A 21,735-nucleotide genomic window follows, 5' to 3' on the forward strand; every position below is an offset into this window, starting at 1 on the left:
TGTTGTACTGACCCAGCCCTGTATATAATGACAACAGGTTCAAGATGACACCAGTCAATACTACCTATTTTCGTAATTATTATAGGTACAACCACTACCCTATCCATATTTTCCTTTTAAAATGCTAACATCTTTAAAACCCATCAACTGTCAAAAGTGGATAATTTCTTTCTCTGAAATTGAGTCACCGTAATTCACGCCTCCCTCTGCAGGATGTTTCATATGTCGTTTTCACTTCACATACAGGCTATGGCAGCATGCTTTCCTTCAATCTCCCAGACCTCCACTCAGCATGCAGTATTTACAATTATGATTACACTTAACAATGGAGTGATTTCCTTTGAAAGCAACATGGCAGCAGTAACACGGTCTACCAAAATACCTCCCTTAGCATATCCATTTAAAGGGATTATGAGCTCATTCCGTTTTTTAGATTGCAAAAAAGCAACAAACTTTGAGATAATATAGCTACTGAATTCTTCCATTTGTTAAATAAAACTGTGAAATGCAATGCAACCCATAAAACAAAGCTACTGATTTGTTAAATGTGCATATCTCTTCCAAAAAACTTACGAAACAGAAGAGTATAACGCATATCCACTTAATAACTGATACTCTGCAAATACAGCTAACTTCTTTGAATCCTCTGCAATTTAATATTCATTCATCAGTTTAAAAAACAAATGACAAAATACCCGGCAAATGGAGACTTTGTGTCCTGCAGATGCTCCTTCTTCAGAGACTCATCTCTCAGGCTTTCATCCCATGATTTTTCTCTCTTGTCTCCTGAAATGTGCCCACAGTCCACACTGCCCCTGGTTTCTAATGATCTTCGATATGAACACTTCCTGTCTCCCGCTCTTCCGTCAGATCGGCTCCATGATGAACTTTCTTCACTGTTCTCCGTGGGTTTTTGAAAACCACAACGCAGAGAATCCTGAGCAACCAGTGCTGAAGATGAACTAGAAGGTTCAAAATTTCTGCCCTTGCTATGAAATGACAGTTCTTCATCATCAGAGGGTCTTAAAAATCTAGGTTTCAAATTTCCAAGAGAAGAAAACTCTTGATTTTGCCTTGGATTGGATTGTCTGCTACAGGTTTCTAAAGACCCAAAGTTTTTATCTTTTACATCACCACCAGACTTATCTTTATTGGTATTGTTTGTATTATCTGTTGAACTATATCTATCTCTTAAATTTTTATTATATTTTACCAAGTCTGATTTTCTACTTTCTTGACTACTTTGTGCTTTGTCTGAATATGTTGGTTTCCTCCACCGTTCTCGTTTACAATCTTCTTTTGTGGATGCAGTTTTTTCAGCTTCTTCTAATTTCGACCGAAATATTTCCATTGACTACAAAGGAGAGAAATTAAACAATATCTAAAATTAAAAAAGGCTCGATGACTTATACCCCATATGCCACTGTGCCATGATATATTGTCATATGGCACAGTGAAGACAAACCCAACAAAGGAGAGAAGAAAAGACCCATATGATCATCCTAACTATAAGGGCTTAAATGTGCCCCCTCCCAGTTCCGATGTTGAAGCCTTAACCCCTAGTACTCAACATGACAGCATTTGGAGACAGGCACTTGAAAGATATGATTAAGCTAAAAGTTCAGTTGGGCCCTAATTCAATCTGACGGATATCTTTAAAAGAAGAAGAAATTAGGAAACACAAAGGCATAGAATGGATGAGCACACAAAGAGAAAATACCATGTGAGGGACACAGCAAGAAGGGAGCCATTTACAAGCCATGAAGAGATGCCCCAGAAGAAACCAAACATTGTAATGCCTTCACCATGGACTTCAATTCTCCTCACCATGGACTTCAATTCTCCTGAACTGTGAGAAAATAGATTTCTGTTGTTTAAGCCCACCAAGCCTATGGAACTTTGTTATGGCAGTCCTAGCAAACTAATATACTACCCTAAACCAAATGCTTAAAAAAATTATGATTAATCAACAAAAATTACCAAATAATGAAAAATATCTGGGAACTCAAAAGAAGATCCACTAGACCAAATGCCCAGCACTAAAACAAAATATGATACAGAAAATAGTGAAGACATCATTTCTAAAAAATTAATTCCTACTGCCAGTCAGATTTCAAGAGGCTGCCACATTACTAAAACATAACAGACTCATGAAAAACAAGAGTTCAAGAACAAGAAAGCTTGTAAATGAAAACTATGTGTCCAAAAACATGCAGCTATAGTGAATAGAAGGACAGAAAGTATTACATCCAATATTAGTTAATTCAACACTAGCCTGGGGATTCTCTCTACTTAGGAAAAAATAGTAAGTAGATGTAAGTTATAAGGAAAAAAGACACAAGAACAATCAATTCTAGAGAATCTAATATGCATATATGAACACTACCAGAAGGAAAGAGCAAAGACAGAAATAATAATCATCATATAAGAAAATTTCCCCAGCTCGGTACATTTTCCAGGTATGAAGGGCTTATCTGGTAGCCTCAGGAGAGGGGAGAAAATGAAGCATATAAAGACTCATACATAAAAAATACCAATTCCTGGGGTGCCTGGGTGGCTCAATCGGTTAAGTGTCTGACTCTTGGTTTCAGCTCAGGTCATGATATTGTGGGTCGTGACACTGAGCCCCACGCTCCGAGCTTACAGTAGAATCTGCCTGAAGATTCTCTCCCTCTGTCCCTCTACCTACTCATGCACATGCTCACTCCCTAAAATACATAAATAAATCTGTACCAAAAAAAAAAAGCCCTAATTTTTGAGTCTCAAAATTCATACACACACACACACACACACACACACTCTTCACAAATATTAGATGAGAGAAAGAAGGAGTAAGCATGAAATGTAAACAGATGGGAGTAGGCAAATAACACATTACCTACAAACTAAAGAAGGTAAAACTGTTGAGACCCCTGGGTGGCTCAGTCGGTTGAGCATCCAACTCTTGATTTCGGCTCAGGTCATGATCTCAAGGTCCTGAGATCAAGCAGACCCCACACTCAGTGGACAGTCTGCCTACAATTCTCTCTCTCCCTCTCCCTCTGCACCTCCCCTCCACTTCTCCCTCTCTTCAAAAAAAAAAAAAAAGAAAGTAAAACTGTTATCAACTCTTCATCTGTAATACTAAACACTACAAGCTACAAGATAACAGAATAAAGACCAAATTATGAAAGAAAAAGACAAGGCAATAATTCTACACAGAATTCAATTCACACAAACTATACTTACCTGGCAAGGACAAAAGAAAGTCATTTTCAAATATACAAGGAATCAGAAAGCAAAATTTACTAATTAGGTGCAGGGGAAATCACTCGGGATCATTAAGGCAAACCACAAGGGAATTAGGGCAAAGATGGCTGAAAAAAGAAGAAGGAACACTAAAAACCAAATGGTAAACGTAATAGTTAAGTCTAAATAATTGTTCTTGTAGCTGTGAAGTTTAACACAATTGTCAAGAATAAGATGCATATTTTTAAAACTTATAATAAACTGGAATTAAAATTTCAAATTATTTAATAAAAAAAATACAAGGAAACAAATGAAAATGTAAACACAGTGGTCCAAAACCTTTGGGATACAGCAAAAGCAGTCCTAAGAGAGAAGTATACAGCAATACAGGCCTACCTCAAAAAGCAAGAAAAATCTCAAATAAACAACCTAAAGGAGCTAGAAAAAAATACAACAACCAAAACCCAAACCCAGCAAAAGGAAGGAAAAAATAAAGATTAGAGCAGAAATAAATGATGTGGAAACTAAAAAAACAAAAACAAAAAAACAGGTCGATGAAACAAGGAGCTGGTTCTTTGAAAAAATTAATAAAATTAATAAATCTCTAGCCAGACTTATCAAAAAGAAATGAGAAAGGGTGCAAATAAATAAAATCACAAATGAGATAGTAGAAATAACAACTAACATCACAGAAATACAAACAATCATAAAAGAATATTATGAAAAACTGTGTGCCAACAAACTGGACAACCTGGAAGAAATGGATAAATTCCTAGAAACATATAAACTACCAAAACTGAAACAGGAAGAAATAGAAAACTTGAACAGATCAATAACCAGCAAATAAATTGAATCAGTAATCAAAAAGATGGCTTCACAAACAAATTCTACCAAATATTTAAGGAAGACTTAATACCTGTTCTTAAACTCTTCCAAAAAAACAGAAAAGGAAGGAAAGCTTCCAAATTCATTCTATGAGGCCATCATTTCCAATACCCAAACCAGATAAAGACACAACTAAAAGAGAACTACAGGCCAATATCCCTGATGAACACAGAGGCAAAAATTCTCAAAAAAATACTAACAAACCGAATTGAACAATACGTTAAAAAAAATCAATTCCCCACAATCAAGTGGGATTTATTCCTGGCTTGCAAGGGTGGTTCAATATTCACAAATCAATCAGGATACATCATATTAATAAAAGAAAGGATAAGAGGCAGAAAAAGTATTTATTTTATTTTTTTTAAAGATTTTTATTTATTTACTTGACAGACACAGACAGCCAGCGAGAGAGAGAAAACAAGCAGGTGGGCTCCTAGTGGAGGAGCCTGATGTGGGGCTCAATCCAAGAACGCTGGGATCACGCCCTGAGCCGAAGGCAGATGCTTAATGACTGCGCCACCCAGGCGCCCCAGAAAAAGCATTTAACAAAGTACAACAGCCGTTCATAAGAAAAACCCTCAACAGAGTAGGATTAGAAGGCACATACCTCAACATAATAAAGGCTACATATGAAAACGCACCGCAAAAAAAATTTACCATCCTCAGTGGGGAAAACCTGAGAGCTTTTCCTCCATGGTCAGGAGTAAGACAGGGATGTTCACTCTCACCACTGTTATTCAACATAATACTGGAAGCCCGAGCCACAGCAATCAGACAACAAAAATAAATAAAAGGTATCCAAATCAGCAAGGAAGGAGTAAAACTTTCCCTATTTGCAGAGGGCATGATACTATATATAGAAAAACAGAAAGACCCCACCAAAAAACAAGTCTGGTAAAGTTGCAGGATACAAAATCAATGTACAGAAATCTGTTGCATTTCTATACAATAATAAAGCAGCTGAAAGAGAAATTAAGGAATCAATCCTTTTCACAATTGCACCAAAAACAATAAGACACCTAAGAATAAACCTAACCAAAGAGGTAAAAAGACCTGTACTATATAAACTATAAAACACTAATAAAAGAAATTGAAGCAGATACAAAGAAATGGAAAAACATTCCATGCTCATGGATTCGAAGAACAAACACCGTTAAAATGTCTATACCACCCAAAGCAATCTACACATTCAATGCAGTTCCTATCAATATACCAACAGCATTTTTCACAGAGCTAAAACAAACATCCTACAATTTGAATGGAACCACAAAATATCCAAATAGCCACAGCAAACCAGAGGCATCACAATTTTGGACTTCAAATTGTATTACAAAGCTGCAGTCATCAAGACAGTAAGGATACTGGCACAAAAACAGACACACTGATCAATGAAACAACAGAATACCCAGAAATGAACCCACAATTATATGGTCAATTAATCTTCAACAACACAGGAAAGAATATCCAATGGGAAAAGAATTCTCTTCAACAAATGGTGTTGGGAAAACTGGACACCCACATGCAGAAGAATGAAACTGGACCATCTTCCTATGCCATACACAAAAATAAATTCAAAATGGATTAAAGACCTAAATGTGAGTCCTGACACCATAAAAATCCTAGAAGAGAACACAGGCAGTAACTTTTTGGACATCGGCTGTAGTAACTTCTTTCTGGGTATGTCTCCTGAGGTAAGGGAAAGAAAAGCGAAAACAAATTATTGGGACTACACCAAAATAAAAAGCTTCTGCACAGAGAAGGAAACATTCAACAAAACTAAAAGGCAACCTTGGAATGGGAGAAGATATTTGAAAATGACGTATCTGATAAAGGGTTAGTATCTAAAATATATAAAGAACTTATAAAACTCAACACCCAAAAAATGAATAGTCCCATTGAAAAATAGGCAGAAGACATGAATAGACATTTTTCCAAAGAAGACACACAGACAGCCAACAGGCACATGAAAAGATGCTCAACACCACTCATCTCCAGGGAAATACAAATCAAAACTACAATGAGGTTATCACCTTACACCTGTCAGAATGGCTAAAATTAACAACACAAGAAACAACAGGGTGTTGGCGAGGATGTGGAGAAAAGGGAATCCTCTTGCACTGTTGGTAGGAATGAAAATTGGTGTAGCCACTCTGGAGAACAGTATGGAGTTTCCTCAAAAAGTTAAAAATAGAGCTACCCTATGATTCTGCAATCACATTAGTAGGTATTTACCCAAAGGATACAAAAATGTTAATTCAAAGGGATACACGCACCCTGATGTTTATAGCAGCATTATTTACAATAGCCAAATTATGGAAGCAGCCCAAGTATCCATCGACTGATGAATGGATAAAAAACAGGTAGTGTATATATACAATGGAATATTACTCAACCATCAAAAAGAATGAAATCCTGCCATTTGCAATGACATGCATGGAACTAGAGAGTATTATGAAGAAAAGTCAGTCAGAGAAAGACAAATACCACATGATTTCACTCATATGTGGAATTTAAGAAACAAGACAAATGAGCAAAGGAAGGGAAAAAAGAGGCAAAACAAGAAACAGACTCTTAATTACAGCAAACACACTGATGGTGACCAGAGGGGAGGTGGGCAGGGGGATGGGTGAAATAGGTGATGGGGATGAAGAGGGCACCTGTCATGATGAGCACCAGGTGTTGTATGGAAGTGAATCACTATATTGTAACCTGAAACTAATATTACACTGTATGTTAACTGGAAAGTAAATAAAAACTTAAATTTTTTTTCAAATTATTTCAACAAAATCTGAGAAGTGAGATGAGGGGTCAAAACATGCTCAACTTATTATCTTAGCCTAGGCAGAAATAACCCATAACATTTCTTTTTTTTTTTAATTATTTAAAAATACAGATTTAACATGTTTCTTAAACTGAATAACATGAACAGAACAGAAATAATGGTGGGGGGGGTATTTTCATAACAAAAGCATTGCCTCAAAGGCAACTTTTTCCTCCTTATTTAGACATGAAATGATGGTATGTCTACACTTAGTGGCTTCTTAGATTCAATAAAATATGGTAATGATACAGACAACAAAAACAGCAATGACCACAATTTATCCAATGCTCATTGTATTACCTACTTTACATCATTTAAACGGTCCTAGGAGACTACACCTAGGTTTGAATCTACTGACTGACGATCTAATCATGGTGAAGGTAGTCAACCCGTGTGCCTCAGTTTCCACATTTACAAAATAAGAATAATTTGGTACTGCTGTGGTAATAAAAGAATTAACTATACATGAATCCCTTCAACAGTGTCTGGCACATGAAAAGCACCCAAATTTTTATTAATGTTCACAACAATTCTATGAGGTTGATACAAATAGTCATGTTTTCTTAATGGGGAAAAAAACATCACTGCAAAACATCACAACTAGTCATGTTTTCTTAATGGGGAAAAAAATCACTGCAAAACATCAGGAACAAAACTGATACTGAAATTCAGGACTATTTGACTACAAAGCCAATGTTTGTAACAACTATCTCAAAATGCCTCATTCTGTGATTCCTAACTATTCTAAAACATTAAGAAATATCAAATTTCACAATTCAAATAATCAGCTTATAATAATAACCCCTACTATCAAAATTAGTAAAAATAACATAAAAGGAAAACTAAAAGCCATATGCATACAGAAATGAAGACATAAATTCAAAATAAAATATTAACAAATTTGGTAGTATATTAAAGGAAATACTATGATCAATAGGAGTCATTCAAAGAATCAAGAATGGTCCAACACTAAGAAATGAATTAAGACAATTCATGTCATTAACAAGTAAAAGAAAAAAATCTTATCACCTCAAAGGATGTTGAAAGTTATTACATTTCTAATTTAAAAATAAAAGCAAACATACAAGACAGAACCTCTGACTAAACTCTGAATGGAAGGATACTTGTTAAAGATGATACTCTCATCTGAAATGCAGGAAGTCAGGATTTTAAATGGAAAAACAAGAAAACTAGCTTCCAGTGCTTTTATCAAAGTTCTGAAATTCTATTTCGAGAGGACAAATAAGATCTAATATAATACTGAGGAGAAAAAGCAAAAGTAATCATCATTTGCATATAACTATCTTTCCAGATGACCCAATTTAAAAAATTAGATTTAATGACAGGAGTTTAGAAAATTGGCATTCTAGCACCAACAGAACGCCTGAAAACATAAAGAAAAAAGATTCAATACACAACTGGAAGAAAAATTTTTTAGACCTTAAGGACCCATGCATAACAACTGCACAGAGGAATTTACTGAAGAGCTAAATGAAACTTGAATAGAGAAATATCCAATATTTTAGGACGAGATGACTCAACATTATAAAGATATTAATCATACCTGATTTACCAATACATTTAGTTAAATTTATATCAAAATTCCAAAAAAGATCTGTAAGTTTATGATGAATTTTGGGAAAATGTTTGTTTCTCTTAAGCTTTAAACCTGACACAATGATTCTAAATTTAACAACAACAAAGAAATGTTAAGAATGAAGAGCTAACTTTTTAATGACTAATAAAAAAAAAGACCTACTCTGTCACATACTAGGTATTCACTACTTATCTGCTATCTGCACGAGTTACTGAAAACTATAATTCTAAGAGTATGATACTAATTCCAGGAAATAACAGAAAAATCAATGGAACAGATTTGAGAGTAAAAAACAGACTTATTTTATAAGAGAGAAGTTAATATATAATAAATGTATCATTTCAAATTAGTGGGAAAAGATTAATTTATTCAATATATTATAAACAACTATCTGAAGACCTAAGGAAAGTTAGAAGTCTATTTACAACCATACGCAAAAATAAATTCCAGAAAGATTAAAGACATGCATAAAAAATAAAACTGAGCAAGTACTCACAGTAAATACAGACATACATTGTTATGATTTTGGGGTGAAGAAGGATTTTCAATGAATTACGGCATGAATATTAAGTTACGAGAGAAAAACCTGATGGACTTTGTTAGATAACAATACTCAAAACTTACCCATAGCAAATATAAACAAAGGAAAAAGCAAATACGAAACTAAGAGAAAAACATGAACAGACTTATTAAAAGATCTTAAAGAAATCAATATGCCAAAAGAAAAATGGGAAATGATGCCAACAATCAATTCACTTAAAAATACAAATGGCCAAAAATATATGAAAAAATATACCAATTCACTAGAAAACAAATGTATAAAAATAAAAGCAATGAAAAAAATCTGTTTATCAAACACAGTGTCAGACTATAAAGAATGAGAATCGTACTGTTGAAAACCAGGTGACAGACGAGTCATTGCAACGAAAATGTAATTTGTTAATCTTTCTATAGAGAAATTCAGCAATATATATCTCACTTCAAGCATCTATATCCTTTAAAGTAACAATTTTGTTTACAGTAATTCATCTTTTTTTTTTTTTAAAGATTTTATTTATTTATTCGACAGAGATAGAGACAGCCAGCGAGAGAGGGAACACAAGCAGGAGGAGTGGGAGAGGAAGAAGCAGGCTCATAGCGGAGGAGCCTGATGTGGGGCTCGATCCCATAACGCCTGGATCACGCCCTGAGCCGAAGGCAGACGCTTAACCGCTGTGCCACCCAGGCGCCCCTACAGCAATTCATCTTAAGAAAAATTCTGGTAAGTATGCAATACGCTTTGAACAAAGATTACCGGTACGGCACTATTCAACAGGGGAAAAAAAGACATAAATGTCCCTCTACTGACAAATAAATAAATACACATTAAATCCATACAAATATATATTAAAATTAAGAGACCATTAAAATGTATATATTTACTGACATCCAACTATACCTATATTAGTAAATGAAAAAAGCAGAATGTATTCCATGAGCCTACTTTAATAAAACTATTTCTTTTAAAAGTATGTAACAAAAATCTGGGAAACTATATACAACAAAATATAACACAGAGTCTCTTTTAAAAAAAAGGATGATTTTTCTCTCACTTTTTTTTGCTTGCCCATATTCTTGAAATCTTATTTTCTAAACCTGCTTTTTTTTCTAGAACTTAAAAAAAAAAAAAAGAAGACATTACTAACTACTGAAATACAAAGATTATCCACACATGGTAAATGGGGGAGCTGGTTCTAAAATATCATGTAAAATATTATGGTTCCATTCTTTTAAGAGTGCGTGCATATATATATATTTTTTTTTTACATATATATTTATTTAAAAACATATTTTTTAAAAACCTGTTATACTGCAAAACTCTAGAGTATAACAAAATCTCTGGAATAAACACAAACTCCAAAATATATCAAAATTTCAACAGTGTTTAATCTCAAGAGGTGTGCCATGGAGGATTTCCTGCATTTTTAAATTTTCTCACAATGAGAAAATGTTATTTTTACATTAAACACACATACTTAAGTTGTATACTTAAGATCTATATTCATCATGTCAATAAAAATATGCTACAGAAGTTTACATGATAAAAAAGGTAGGAAAATGGGTTCAGCAGTCAATAGAGATTTAATAGCCATTTAATTCAAAAGAGCTTCATGGCACAAAACACTCACAAAGTTAAAGACACTGGTTTCTCATGTAACTATAAATAACCTATCTTATTAATACCAGTACTCACCCCATATCTTTCAGCCACAATGTCTTCAAAATTCCTATTCTGTTTCTCAGCTTGTTCCTTCATTCTTTGGTAAGACTTCCTCAGCCAGCTTAATCCACCATCTTCTACTACTGAAACTAAATTCCAATACTAAATGTCAGTTATACATTTCATGTGGTTAGAACACAATCAATATTTATTGCTTCTATAATAATTTCTAAAGTATAAATTAGATATTTTTCCCAGAACATATAAGAATCCTAAGTGTATTTAAAATTCAACATATTAAAAAAAAATAAAATTCAACATATTATTTATTTATTTTTATTTTTTAAAAAAGATTTTTTTGTAAGACAGAAAGCACGAACAGGAAGGGCAAGGACAGAGGGAGAAGGAGAGAATCTCAAGCAGACTCCGTGTTGAGCACAGAGCCCGACACAGGGCTCAATCCCATGACCCTGAGATCACCACCTGAGCTAAAACCAAGAGTTGGATGCTTAATCGACTGCACCACCCAGGTGCCCCTCAACGTATTATTTATATACCTATATATGCAAGGTACAGATTTTAGGGACTGAGGAAGGCAAAAATAAATAAAACTATCCTCAAAAAAACTGCAATCTAAGAGTATGAGGGTAAGAGTATGTAAGTAATAACAATAAGGATAATATATAACAACAATAAAAAATATAAATAATTATAGAAAAATGAGAGAGATGAATTATTTCTAAATGGAAGGTCAGGGAACATTTTACAGACCAGGCTTAAAACAATGAGTGGGATTTCTATAAACAAAGATAAGAACAGGCAGGACATTCTCAGAAATAAAGAATAAAAGTACACACATAGCGGGGGAAAAGCTACCTCAAATACACCATGAAGAACAAATAAGGAAATTACAGATGATAATACTGAAATGTATAGCAAAATAAATTATTCTATGCAGTCATGATTACCGACTATGAAAATCTGAATGCCTTCAACAAACTTTGTTAAGCGCCTGTATTTCCTTCTACACACATCACACTTTTAATATGCATAAAGAAATCTAATCAATTACTTAAGCCAAAACCCTGTTCCTGATTTTCCTTGTCCAAAAATAGGATTGCTTTGGATCACCACAGTTCTATAATCAACAAAAATGCACAAAGACCACAAAAGGCATGTATGGGAAAGTCCGCAGTAACACCAGCTTAGAAAACAATCCAAGAGTTCACCATCAGTAAAACGGGTCTATAGCATAAATTATGATATATTCGTAAAATAGACTTATACAGCAATGAAAATCAATGACTACACCTCTACACAACAACATGGATGACTGAAAATGTGACCGCAAGCAGCAGGAACCAAAAGGGAGCATAGTACTCACCACATGATTCCAGGAAAAACCGACTTTGGTGCTAGAAAGCAGAACAGCGGTCACCCTTCTGACAAGAGCATAGAGACTAGAAGGGCCACAAAGGGAGCGTTTTGCGATGCTAATAATGTTCTGTTTCTTAAAAGGTGTGCTGATGACATGGAGATTTTCACTTTGGGAAAATGATCAGTCTGTACAGTTAACGGCTTGTGTACTTTTCTGCATGTGTTAAATATTAATAAAAAGTTGAAAGGAAAAAAAGATTTTTCAATCCTCTAATTCCAGTCTCATTCAAATCTCAAAAGTTTGTCCTTGAGCAATCCAAATCTTTTAAGATAATGAGTCTTTCTTTACAGGTCTAAAATATTTTGTACTTCAAAACCTAGATCTCTAGGTAACTCAATGATTCACTTTTCTTTCAAGTTTATTTTGCACTTGATCTCTTTTTCTTATTTTATATAGTCTATGAGTTCAAAATTAACAATGCAATTAGTGAAGAAAGTTAGTCTAAATCCCCAATTTACACAAAGAGAAACCCACTGCTTTTAATACCTATGTTAATATCCCAGCTACACAAGTTCAGAGTTATCTATGAAAATGATAAAATGCTGATGGGCAGAATGAAGATTTTCTGAACAACCACCAATACATCAACTTAGTTCAGAGAAAAAAAATCTCAAAGAAAAAGGAAGACTTTTATTCTTCTGTGTTAACATTTATCAAGGAAATCAAACAAGAATAAAAATTTTCAGTGAATTCAGTTATGAGTAAAATTCACAATCTTAGAAATATTTATATAATAATATCTTTAGTTGGTTATATGTTCTATTTCAATAGTCTCATTAATCTTATAATTAGAGATACAATACTAAAATATTTTTAACAGGAAAAATCATCAGATTTTTAAAAGCAAATAAAAAAATAACAATTTGCAGCACCATTCATCATGAAATTCACTCTAACAAATATTTAGTAAATATTTACTATGAATATGAAAATGTGTTAAACATAGTAGGAAGTAAAAACATGAATAAAACATAGTCCCTATCCACTATGATGACATAAAGATATATCAAGTAAGTACAGTAAACTCACAGTATACCTTTAATATATACCTATATCTGAAGCAAAAACTTAAGAGACTAAAAGTATATGTTTCCCATCATAATTAAAGGTTATACTGTTAGACACAAAATACATCCAAATGAATCCAGGCTGCATTCCCCATTTTTCTCAGAAGATAAATAATAAAAAAAATAGCAATAAACTAAATATCAGGAGACCTAGATATTAGTCTTGTTCCTCCTACAAACTAGCTGTAAGATCTTAATCAAATCTCTGACTTCCCTGGACCTTTGCTTCGGTAATACAGGGCAGTTGGTAAAAGCCACTTGTGAAATTTCTTCCAATTCAAAATAGTCTAAAAGAGAAAGCCAAAAAATAGAGGAAAAAATATACATAGACAGAACAGAAGTACATCAGAACAGTCTGTAGGCAATAATTTCTACTAACTACGGAGCAGCAAATACAGTCTCATAGTGAAGAGTCCAAAGTAACTAAACCCGGACGAGCTGTCAGAAGACCTGGGTTCTAGAACCACTCATATGACCACAAGCAAACTAGCAGTGCCTCCCAGCCTTAGTTTCCCGAGCTATAAATTTAGGACAATCACACTGAAGTTGCTATCTTCACATGGCTGCTGGGAAAATGAGCTCACATGTTAATGTGCCATGTAAACTTTAAAATTATACAAATATTCCCATTACTAAAATATGGTTTAAAATAATTCTGTATGAATGCTGAGAACACTTTACTTAGTTGTACACTTAATTTTTTCTAAGGAGAAAAGATCAAGATTAACGAATTAATTTTTGAAATATGGCACCTCAATCATTACAAAAAAAAAAAAACACCTGTTCATAAAATCTTCCCAAAACATTTCATCATAAGGACTCAAGTATTTGACAGTCATCATTATTAAGTCTTTTCTGTTTCCCAGGTATCGAGCTAAAAGCTCTTCTCATTGAATCCTCACAATAGCTACATGAGCCCAGTACCGTGATTATTGCCTCTCACAAATGAGTAAATTGGGGAGGCGCGGGCTGCAGGACAACAGCGCTACGCAGAGCTGCCACGGGGTGATTTGTGATGGCGCTAAGGCGGCAACTGATGAACTTTCCTTGCACGACTTCTCTGGAAAGGGACAGGCAGGTGGTGAGCAGTGCTGGCCACCGGGCCCCACCCGGAGAGGGGTACCCAGTTCCAGTGCACATGGTGCCACCACGCCGGGCTCCAGGACCGGCTGCAGTCCGTCAGGGCCGTGCTCTTCTCCACACTCTCACACTCCCAGATAACGTGGTTTGGGAAGCTCCCTCCCTAGCACTTACAACGACCTTTTACTTTGTACATCCTGTGGGATTCCCACTGGTTTCCATTCGTATTCTACCCAGGCTGCCGTGGCTGCTTTGAGAGGTCACTTCTGCCTTTCCGGTGACAAAATGGAGTGTTAACTCTTAAAAAAAAAAGCCACAGTAAACGCATCTGAGATGGATATTCACAATTTCTCAGAAAAGGCCGCAGAGCTGAAGGAAAAGAGAAGGCTGATGCTTACTTGCTGAAATTCATGGACAAAGATTCTGGAGGGTAAGTGCTGACCAGCCCATGCCAGGAAACTGACCCAGAATCAAAGCTTACGTATCAGGGTCAGGCCCCACCGCTTTCTTCAACAACAGGCACTATCCGATCCACTCTCAAGCAAGATGGGCTCCAAGAACAGAAGGGAAATGTGCTTTACTATGATTACCTCTGGGCTGATTTTCTGAGTGATTTGTGAAGCTGTTTCTAGACAACGTGAAACTAACCAGCCTTCGGTCCAGCCTTTAGAGCTATTTGCCTCAAGAACCTGTTGCAGCTTGTCAATTTCATAAGTACTTATTTCTGAAAATATCTTTTACTGTAAATTTAGGTTAAGAGGCAATATCCCATGAATGCTCTGATATAAAGGTGCATGGTTGTTATGAAAATAGAATTGTATTTAATGCTGACTACTATTATTCCTACATGGAGTGCGTGTTATGTGAAGACTGAGAAACCATTTTTTTCTTACATAAAATACAGGTGCGTACGTATTTTGTAGGTAATATTCAATAGCTTAACTGGATAATATAAAATTTATCTTTCTCGTTTCATTTCTAAACTGAGTTTAACCAGGTAATAATGAAAAGAATGATAAAACAACACACATTCACCAAAATGCTGTTTTTTTCAAATTCTGCTTTACAGAGTACTTTGGCTCGGTAACTTATCACATTATTCACTTAGTAAAGGTATAGTACTAGCTTCTGGGGATAAAAGGTAAGCAGAAGCAGCCACTCTCCACCCGTACATAGCAGAAAAACTCATTGGAGATTGGCGTTCCAAAAGCATGTGAATACATGTGAAATCTCTACTGTAGTCAGGGTCTTGAAGCCAAGGGACACAGAGCTACCAGCACATGGAGCAGCTCACAGCCTGGTCTGGGGGTCAGGAAAGGCCCCTCCGAGGAAGCTGCAGCAGTGCTCACTCTGAAAAACAAGTAGGAGTTAGCCAGGTAATGGAGGGGGAACCTGTGCAAAGGCCCTGTGTGCCCCGTAAACAAAGGCCTGCAGGAGGAGCACCCACTGCCAGCCATCAGAGTGCACAAGGGCTGCCTGGCCTCCCAAAGGCTGTTTGTTTCTACCCCAGAAACCACGGGATACCCTGAAGAATTTTAGAGGAGGAGGCCTATGCCAGGATTGGTCTTACTTTCTGAGAACCCCGCTATGGTTGTCTTGTGGAGAACCGGTTAGAGGGGCAGCAAGCAGACCACAGAGGGGCTGGCAAGGGCACAATCAGGAGATCACGTGGCCCAGGCGTGGTGCACAGAGAAGCGGACTTGGTTCAGATGTAGCTAGCAGACTTTTTCTATTCTCTCCATTCTTTCCATTTTATGCTGCATAAAGGACATTTCCCATTAAAAATATTTTAAGCAAGAAACTTCTGCTTTACTTTATGCTTTTGAGTCGCAAAATTTGCTTCCATAAGCAAGGATGAAACCTCTGGCAACAAACAGTACCAGAAAAACTCTTCCTTCTATCCCTAAAAAATGAGCCTTAATAAGTTAATACCACATTGAATCATTCTGGGGTTTTGACTGTGTGTGGATATGTCCTTATGCAGCTATTTTCCTTAACCTCTGGATGTGCCAATTTGGCAGAACATTAAATGCTTGAACTTGACATCAAATTAAGCTGGCTGGTTTTAAACAGATTTTTTTCAAATACAAATTACATGCTCACTCTAGAAAAAAATCCGATGTAGATGTATGACAAAATGAAGGGTGAAAGTACACTCCCCTTCCATCTTTGAGAGGCACAGAAGAGCATGCTAGGAAGTGAGCGGGCTCTGGAGCCCAGCCATTTGGATTCTAATTGTGGTTTGGATACTTACTAGCCATGAACTTGAAGAATTTACTTAAACTCTTCTTGTAAAGTAGGAATTAAAAACTAGAGCTGTAACTCTTAACTCCAGAGAACACACTGATGGTCAGCAGAGGGGAGGTGGGGGGGATAGGGGAACAGGTGACGGAGATGAAGGAGGGCACCTGTCATGATGAGCACCGGGTGTTGTATGGAAGTGGTGAGTCACTAAACTGTACACCTTTAACTGAGATTACACTACGTTAAATAACTGGAATTTAAGTAAAAACGTTTAAAAAAATGCATAAACTGAACTCAGAGAGGTTAAGAAACTTTCCCAAAATCACAAAGCTACTAAGTGGAAATGCCAAAATTCTAATCCCAAGCAGCCTAACTCCAAACTCTGAGTCCTCAACTCGACCACTCTGTCACCGCTGCACAGCTCCTTCATACTCAAGCGGTAACACTGTTAGGTGGCTAACCAGCTCAGCCCTACCACTCGTCTAAACACAACGACTGCACTATCTGCATATGCAGTCAAACCTGCAGATCACCTAAAACTTAATGTCAACTCTGGGATCGGAACCTCTGACAGACAGAAGCTGTCATTTTTCCTCCTTCTAACTAAGAATAATATGGGAAAGGGAGGTGGTGAAAGCCTGACATGAAAGGGAAAAGAAAAAAGGCTCTCTAAAAGCTTTATATTAGGTCATTTTTCTCATCGTGTCTTAGATTATGCTGTTTCAGCCCGCTGAAAGATACTACCTACAGTACAACTTCGAGTCTTCCACAGTCAAGAAGTTGAGAACCTATTGGCTGCAAATACCCAAAGATTCAGTTTGTCAATTCTCAGTGTTCCCCACAGGTTAATTTACTAACTGTCCTCTGACAACAGTGCGGCAAAAGCCTGGATCAAAAAATTGGGTCAACATAGTAATGGTTCCATGAGCTAACCTACGGCCCTAAACTTTTGCTTTTAAATTACTAAAAAATCATCTCAAAGAGATTCTTGTGTGGGGCGCCTGGGTGGCACAGCGGTTAAGCGTCTGCCTTCGACTCAGGGCGTGATCCCGGCGTTCTGGGATCGAGCCCCACATCAGGCTCCTCCGCTGTGGGCCTGCTTCTTCCTCTCCCACTCCCCCTGCTTGTGTTCCCTCTCTCGCTGGCTGTCTCTATCTCTGTCGAATAAAATAAAATAAAATAAAATCTTTAAAAAAAAAAAAAAAAAAAAAAAAGAGATTCTTGTGTGACGACAGTGACTGTGTTACAACCCAGCAGAGACATTTCTCCCATGCTGAAAAGCAATAAAGACAATGCTACAATTACTAATAGCTTCGGCAAAACCACTAAAGAAAAAACATAAACAATCCCCCAGGGTGGTTCTACGGATATCTCCACATAAAACATAAAAAGAATTTTTATGAATGGCCAAAATAAAAATAAATAATACAACAAAAAGCAGGAAAATATTCTGATGAACCTGTAAAAGGAAAAGATAACATAATAACTGACAATGCCATTATCTCTGCTGTGGGTTAGCCGCAGTTACATAAACTGTTCATGGACTAGTCACCGTAACACCTAATTGGCATATAAATATTTTTAAAATTAGGGTATCAAGTGTGATTACGTGACACTTAAATATTTTATCTCCATCTGCTGGAAAATAACAGCACTATCCTAAGGTAAATAACAAATTTTATGAATGCTGGCAAAGTAGGAGTTTCTGAAGATACGAAATCACATCTTTAATATTTATACGTTATTTTCATGAGATCTCAGACTTGATACTTTTTTACATTTTAATACAGAGTTTGTATTAAAATGAATTATTATATCTTCATGGAATCATACTTTGTATTAATCCATCCAAAACTGAAACTCAAATATGGAAACATTATCAAGTATAAAAATATATACAGTTAATCAATTTGCTCCCAAACATAGTTAAAATAATCTTCCCATTTAAATAAGGCCTCAAAAGACTGCACACGTTTTATTTGCTTTGTCGTTACGTTATCTGAACCTTCAGTAATAATCCACAGGTGCTCATAACATGAAACCATATGGATTCCACATCAGATAATCAATAAACTTACAGTTGTTTTGCAAATCCAGAAACAAACACAGAGAGTTCTGGACATGATCAAAACTATAGCACCAAGCAGAAATATTTAATATTTAAATAACCAAATCTTGCCATTGTACTACCTTTGGTCATTCCCTTGGGAATACCAAGTTATAAGACACGCCTGTGGGGGTACAACCAAAATCTAGAGATACCTTTGGTAACTGATGACGCATTACAGTCTTCTGGTGGAAGACCTGTCCCACCATCTTTCCAGTATGGATTCAATTCTCTCTCCAGCAGTCTGGACTAGAACGAAACATTTTCAAAGATCATAATTTAAAAATAACCTCACCATAAAATATGTTAATAAATAATATATCTGAGACTTGGTTAACAGTTACAACCCTGGACAAATATTTAAAACACTCCTAAGAGACCCTCTTCTGCAACTTGCAAAAAATAACATCTAAATTAACATTCATGCCTACTATCAATCAGAAATGCTCTAGATGCAGAAGGCCTAATAAACAGTCAATATGCCTAACTCAGCCCTTGATAGCTTATGACATAGTGAGGAACAGAGACAATAAACAAGTAACTGACAAGGGCTCTGAGGACAGAAGTGCAGAGTGCTAGAGCCACACACAAATTAAACCTCTTTCGCATTGAAAGATCAGGGACTTTCTAGAGGCAGTAATACGTGCAGCCTCAGACCTAAAAAAGGAGCAAGATTTAGCCAAATTCTCTTTGGTGAGGGAAGAAGGCAGAGAGATTTTCCAGGGAAAAGGAATAACAGCATGTTCATAAAACCCTCGAGGAAACAGAAAACTTTCAAGGAACTTAAAATGATCCAGACTGTCTAAAACCTAGAAGTATGAGTGAGTAGTGATAAGAGATTAGGTTGTAGATTCATCAGGGATGAGGGCCAACTACTGTCGGGGTTTTATGCTGGGGCAACGGTGAATCATGAAAGTGACCGGCTTTGAACTACACAAGAGCAAAGTGGGTTCAGAGTGGAGGAAAAACTGAAGAAAAGCAAGATCACAGGCAGAAATCTGGTCAGATGATGGTGGCTACAATTGGAAAAGAGCTGATGGTAACCTCGTCACCATTCAAGCGCCTCCTGTGCTCCGAGCCCTGTGCCAGGCACTGGGGCTCGAAGGAGTAAGCCAGGCAGTCCTTCCCATCAGAGCAATGGCGGCCCGGAGACGAGAGAAAGACAATGGAGCAAGTCCGACAGGGGTGAGTGCTATGAAGGTAAAACATGCTAGAGAGCCACAGACAGGGGCACCTGACTTGACCTCAGAAGGTCAGAAAATGTTTCTCAGAGCTAATACAGTGACTACATGGAGAAGAATGAAAAGAGTTAAATGTTATTTCCTAGTACTATGAACTAACCATACTACTGGAAACAAAAATGGTGGATAAAAAAATTTTTTAAAAGCTTTTAAAAAATATTCATGAGCTGACACAACATTACAGAATCTTCAAAGTACAAAATTTAAGTTCAAGGTTAACATAGAAAGATAAGCAAAACCTAAGGATTTGATTTTTGGTTTGTACCAAAAAAGATTCCATCACCTCCCTTGTTAGACTACCACAGAAACTTCAAGGGTCTATAATCAAAGAATTTCTTCCAGTGGTCTTGTGCACACACTCAAAGAGATACACGCCAGCTTCTCAATCAACAGGATACAAAAGGCTGGACTTACACACTGAGGAGACTTGACAACAGTCTAGACAAACTGTGAGATATTATTTGAAAATATACAACAGTAAAAGGACTGGATATATAAACAACTACCACCAGTCAGTAGGAAAAAGACAACCCTAAAAGAAAAATAAGCAAAACATAAGCAGTTCATACTATAGGAAATCTGAATGACAAAAAAAAAACATGGAAAGATCTCTCACAGTAATCAGTCAAATGCATATAAAAACAATGAAATGCTATTTCTCACTTAGCATGACAAAAATTTAAGTTTGACCATATAGCTACTATGAATGGTAGAGAAACATACACTGTTGGTTGGGCACCTGGGTGGCTCAGCAGGTTGAGTCTGCCTTCAAAAGACAATTATCATATGGTTTCACTTATTTGTGGAACATAAGGAATAGCAGGGAGATCATTAGGAGAAAGAACAGAAAAATGAAGGTGGGGTAAATAGAAGGGGGAATGAACCACAAGAGACTATGGACTCTGGGAAACAGACTGAGGGCTTCAGAGGGGAGGGGAGTGGGGGACTGGGATAGGCCGGCGATGGGTATTAAGGAGGGCACGTATTGCACGGAGCCCTGGGTGTTATACGCAAACAATGAATCATTGAACACTACATCAAAAGCTAATGATGTACTGTATGGTGACTAACATATCATTAAAAAAAAGAAAAAGAGTCTGCCTTCAGCTCAGGTCATGATCCCAGTGTCCTGGAATCAAGCCCTGCATTGGGCTCCCTGCTCAGGGGGAGTCTGCTTCAGGATTCTCTCTCTCCCCCACCTTCTGTCCCTACTCCCTCTCTCTCTCTCAAAAAAATAAATCTTAAAAAAAAAAAAAAGAAAGAAACAGACAGACAGACATACACTGTTGGGGCAGTATAAACTTACAATCTCTTTGCAAGTATTTGTAAAAGAAGACAGGTGCATATCTTACAATTGAGCAATTCCACTTCTAGATGTGCACCAGGGAGAAGTCTACACACACGTGTGAGAAAATACACACACAGAGCTTCATTTGGCACTGTTTGTAAATAATGAAAGACAGCAAACAATGCCGATGTCCACAGATTCCCACAAGAAATGGACATCTACCGTATGGCATAGTTAGATGATGGAAGACTATATAGCGATTAAAAGGAATGAACCAAAAATAAAATATATCCATATAAATCAATCTCTAAAACACTCTCAGCCCTTCTAGTCAAAATGGCTTATAAAGGTTCCATTCATCACAATCTCCTTGCTCAGGACAAACAGAAAAGATACACAAAATATAAAACATACTTCAGTTCAAAACAAGATCTTTGTGGACCAGAACAGAACAGAATGCAAAGTGGTAAAGTGACGTGAAACCACAGACCTTACTGGGCTCTATGTGCAAGCAGAAAGTAACAGCCCTTAGTTCAACT

The 21,735-nt window shown here is 36.4% G+C and overlaps 1 protein-coding gene across 2 annotated transcripts in view; it reads right to left on the reverse strand.

Moving 5' to 3' along the window:
* CWF19L2 (CWF19 like cell cycle control factor 2) overlaps positions 1 to 21,735 on the reverse strand; it is a 156,637-nt gene that overhangs the window by 92,011 nt on the left and 42,891 nt on the right. For both annotated transcript variants that reach the window (XM_057316733.1, XM_026505860.4), the window contains 3 exons: positions 18,823 to 18,916; positions 10,765 to 10,880; positions 696 to 1,354 (listed from right to left, as the gene is read on the reverse strand). In XM_057316733.1, the coding sequence (XP_057172716.1) occupies positions 696 to 1,354; positions 10,765 to 10,880; positions 18,823 to 18,916 (869 nt within the window). The remainder of the gene's footprint in view (positions 1 to 695; positions 1,355 to 10,764; positions 10,881 to 18,822; positions 18,917 to 21,735) is intronic.

This window comes from Ursus arctos, unplaced genomic scaffold, assembly GCF_023065955.2.
Source record: "Ursus arctos isolate Adak ecotype North America unplaced genomic scaffold, UrsArc2.0 scaffold_22, whole genome shotgun sequence".
Lineage (NCBI taxonomy): Eukaryota > Metazoa > Chordata > Mammalia > Carnivora > Ursidae > Ursus > Ursus arctos.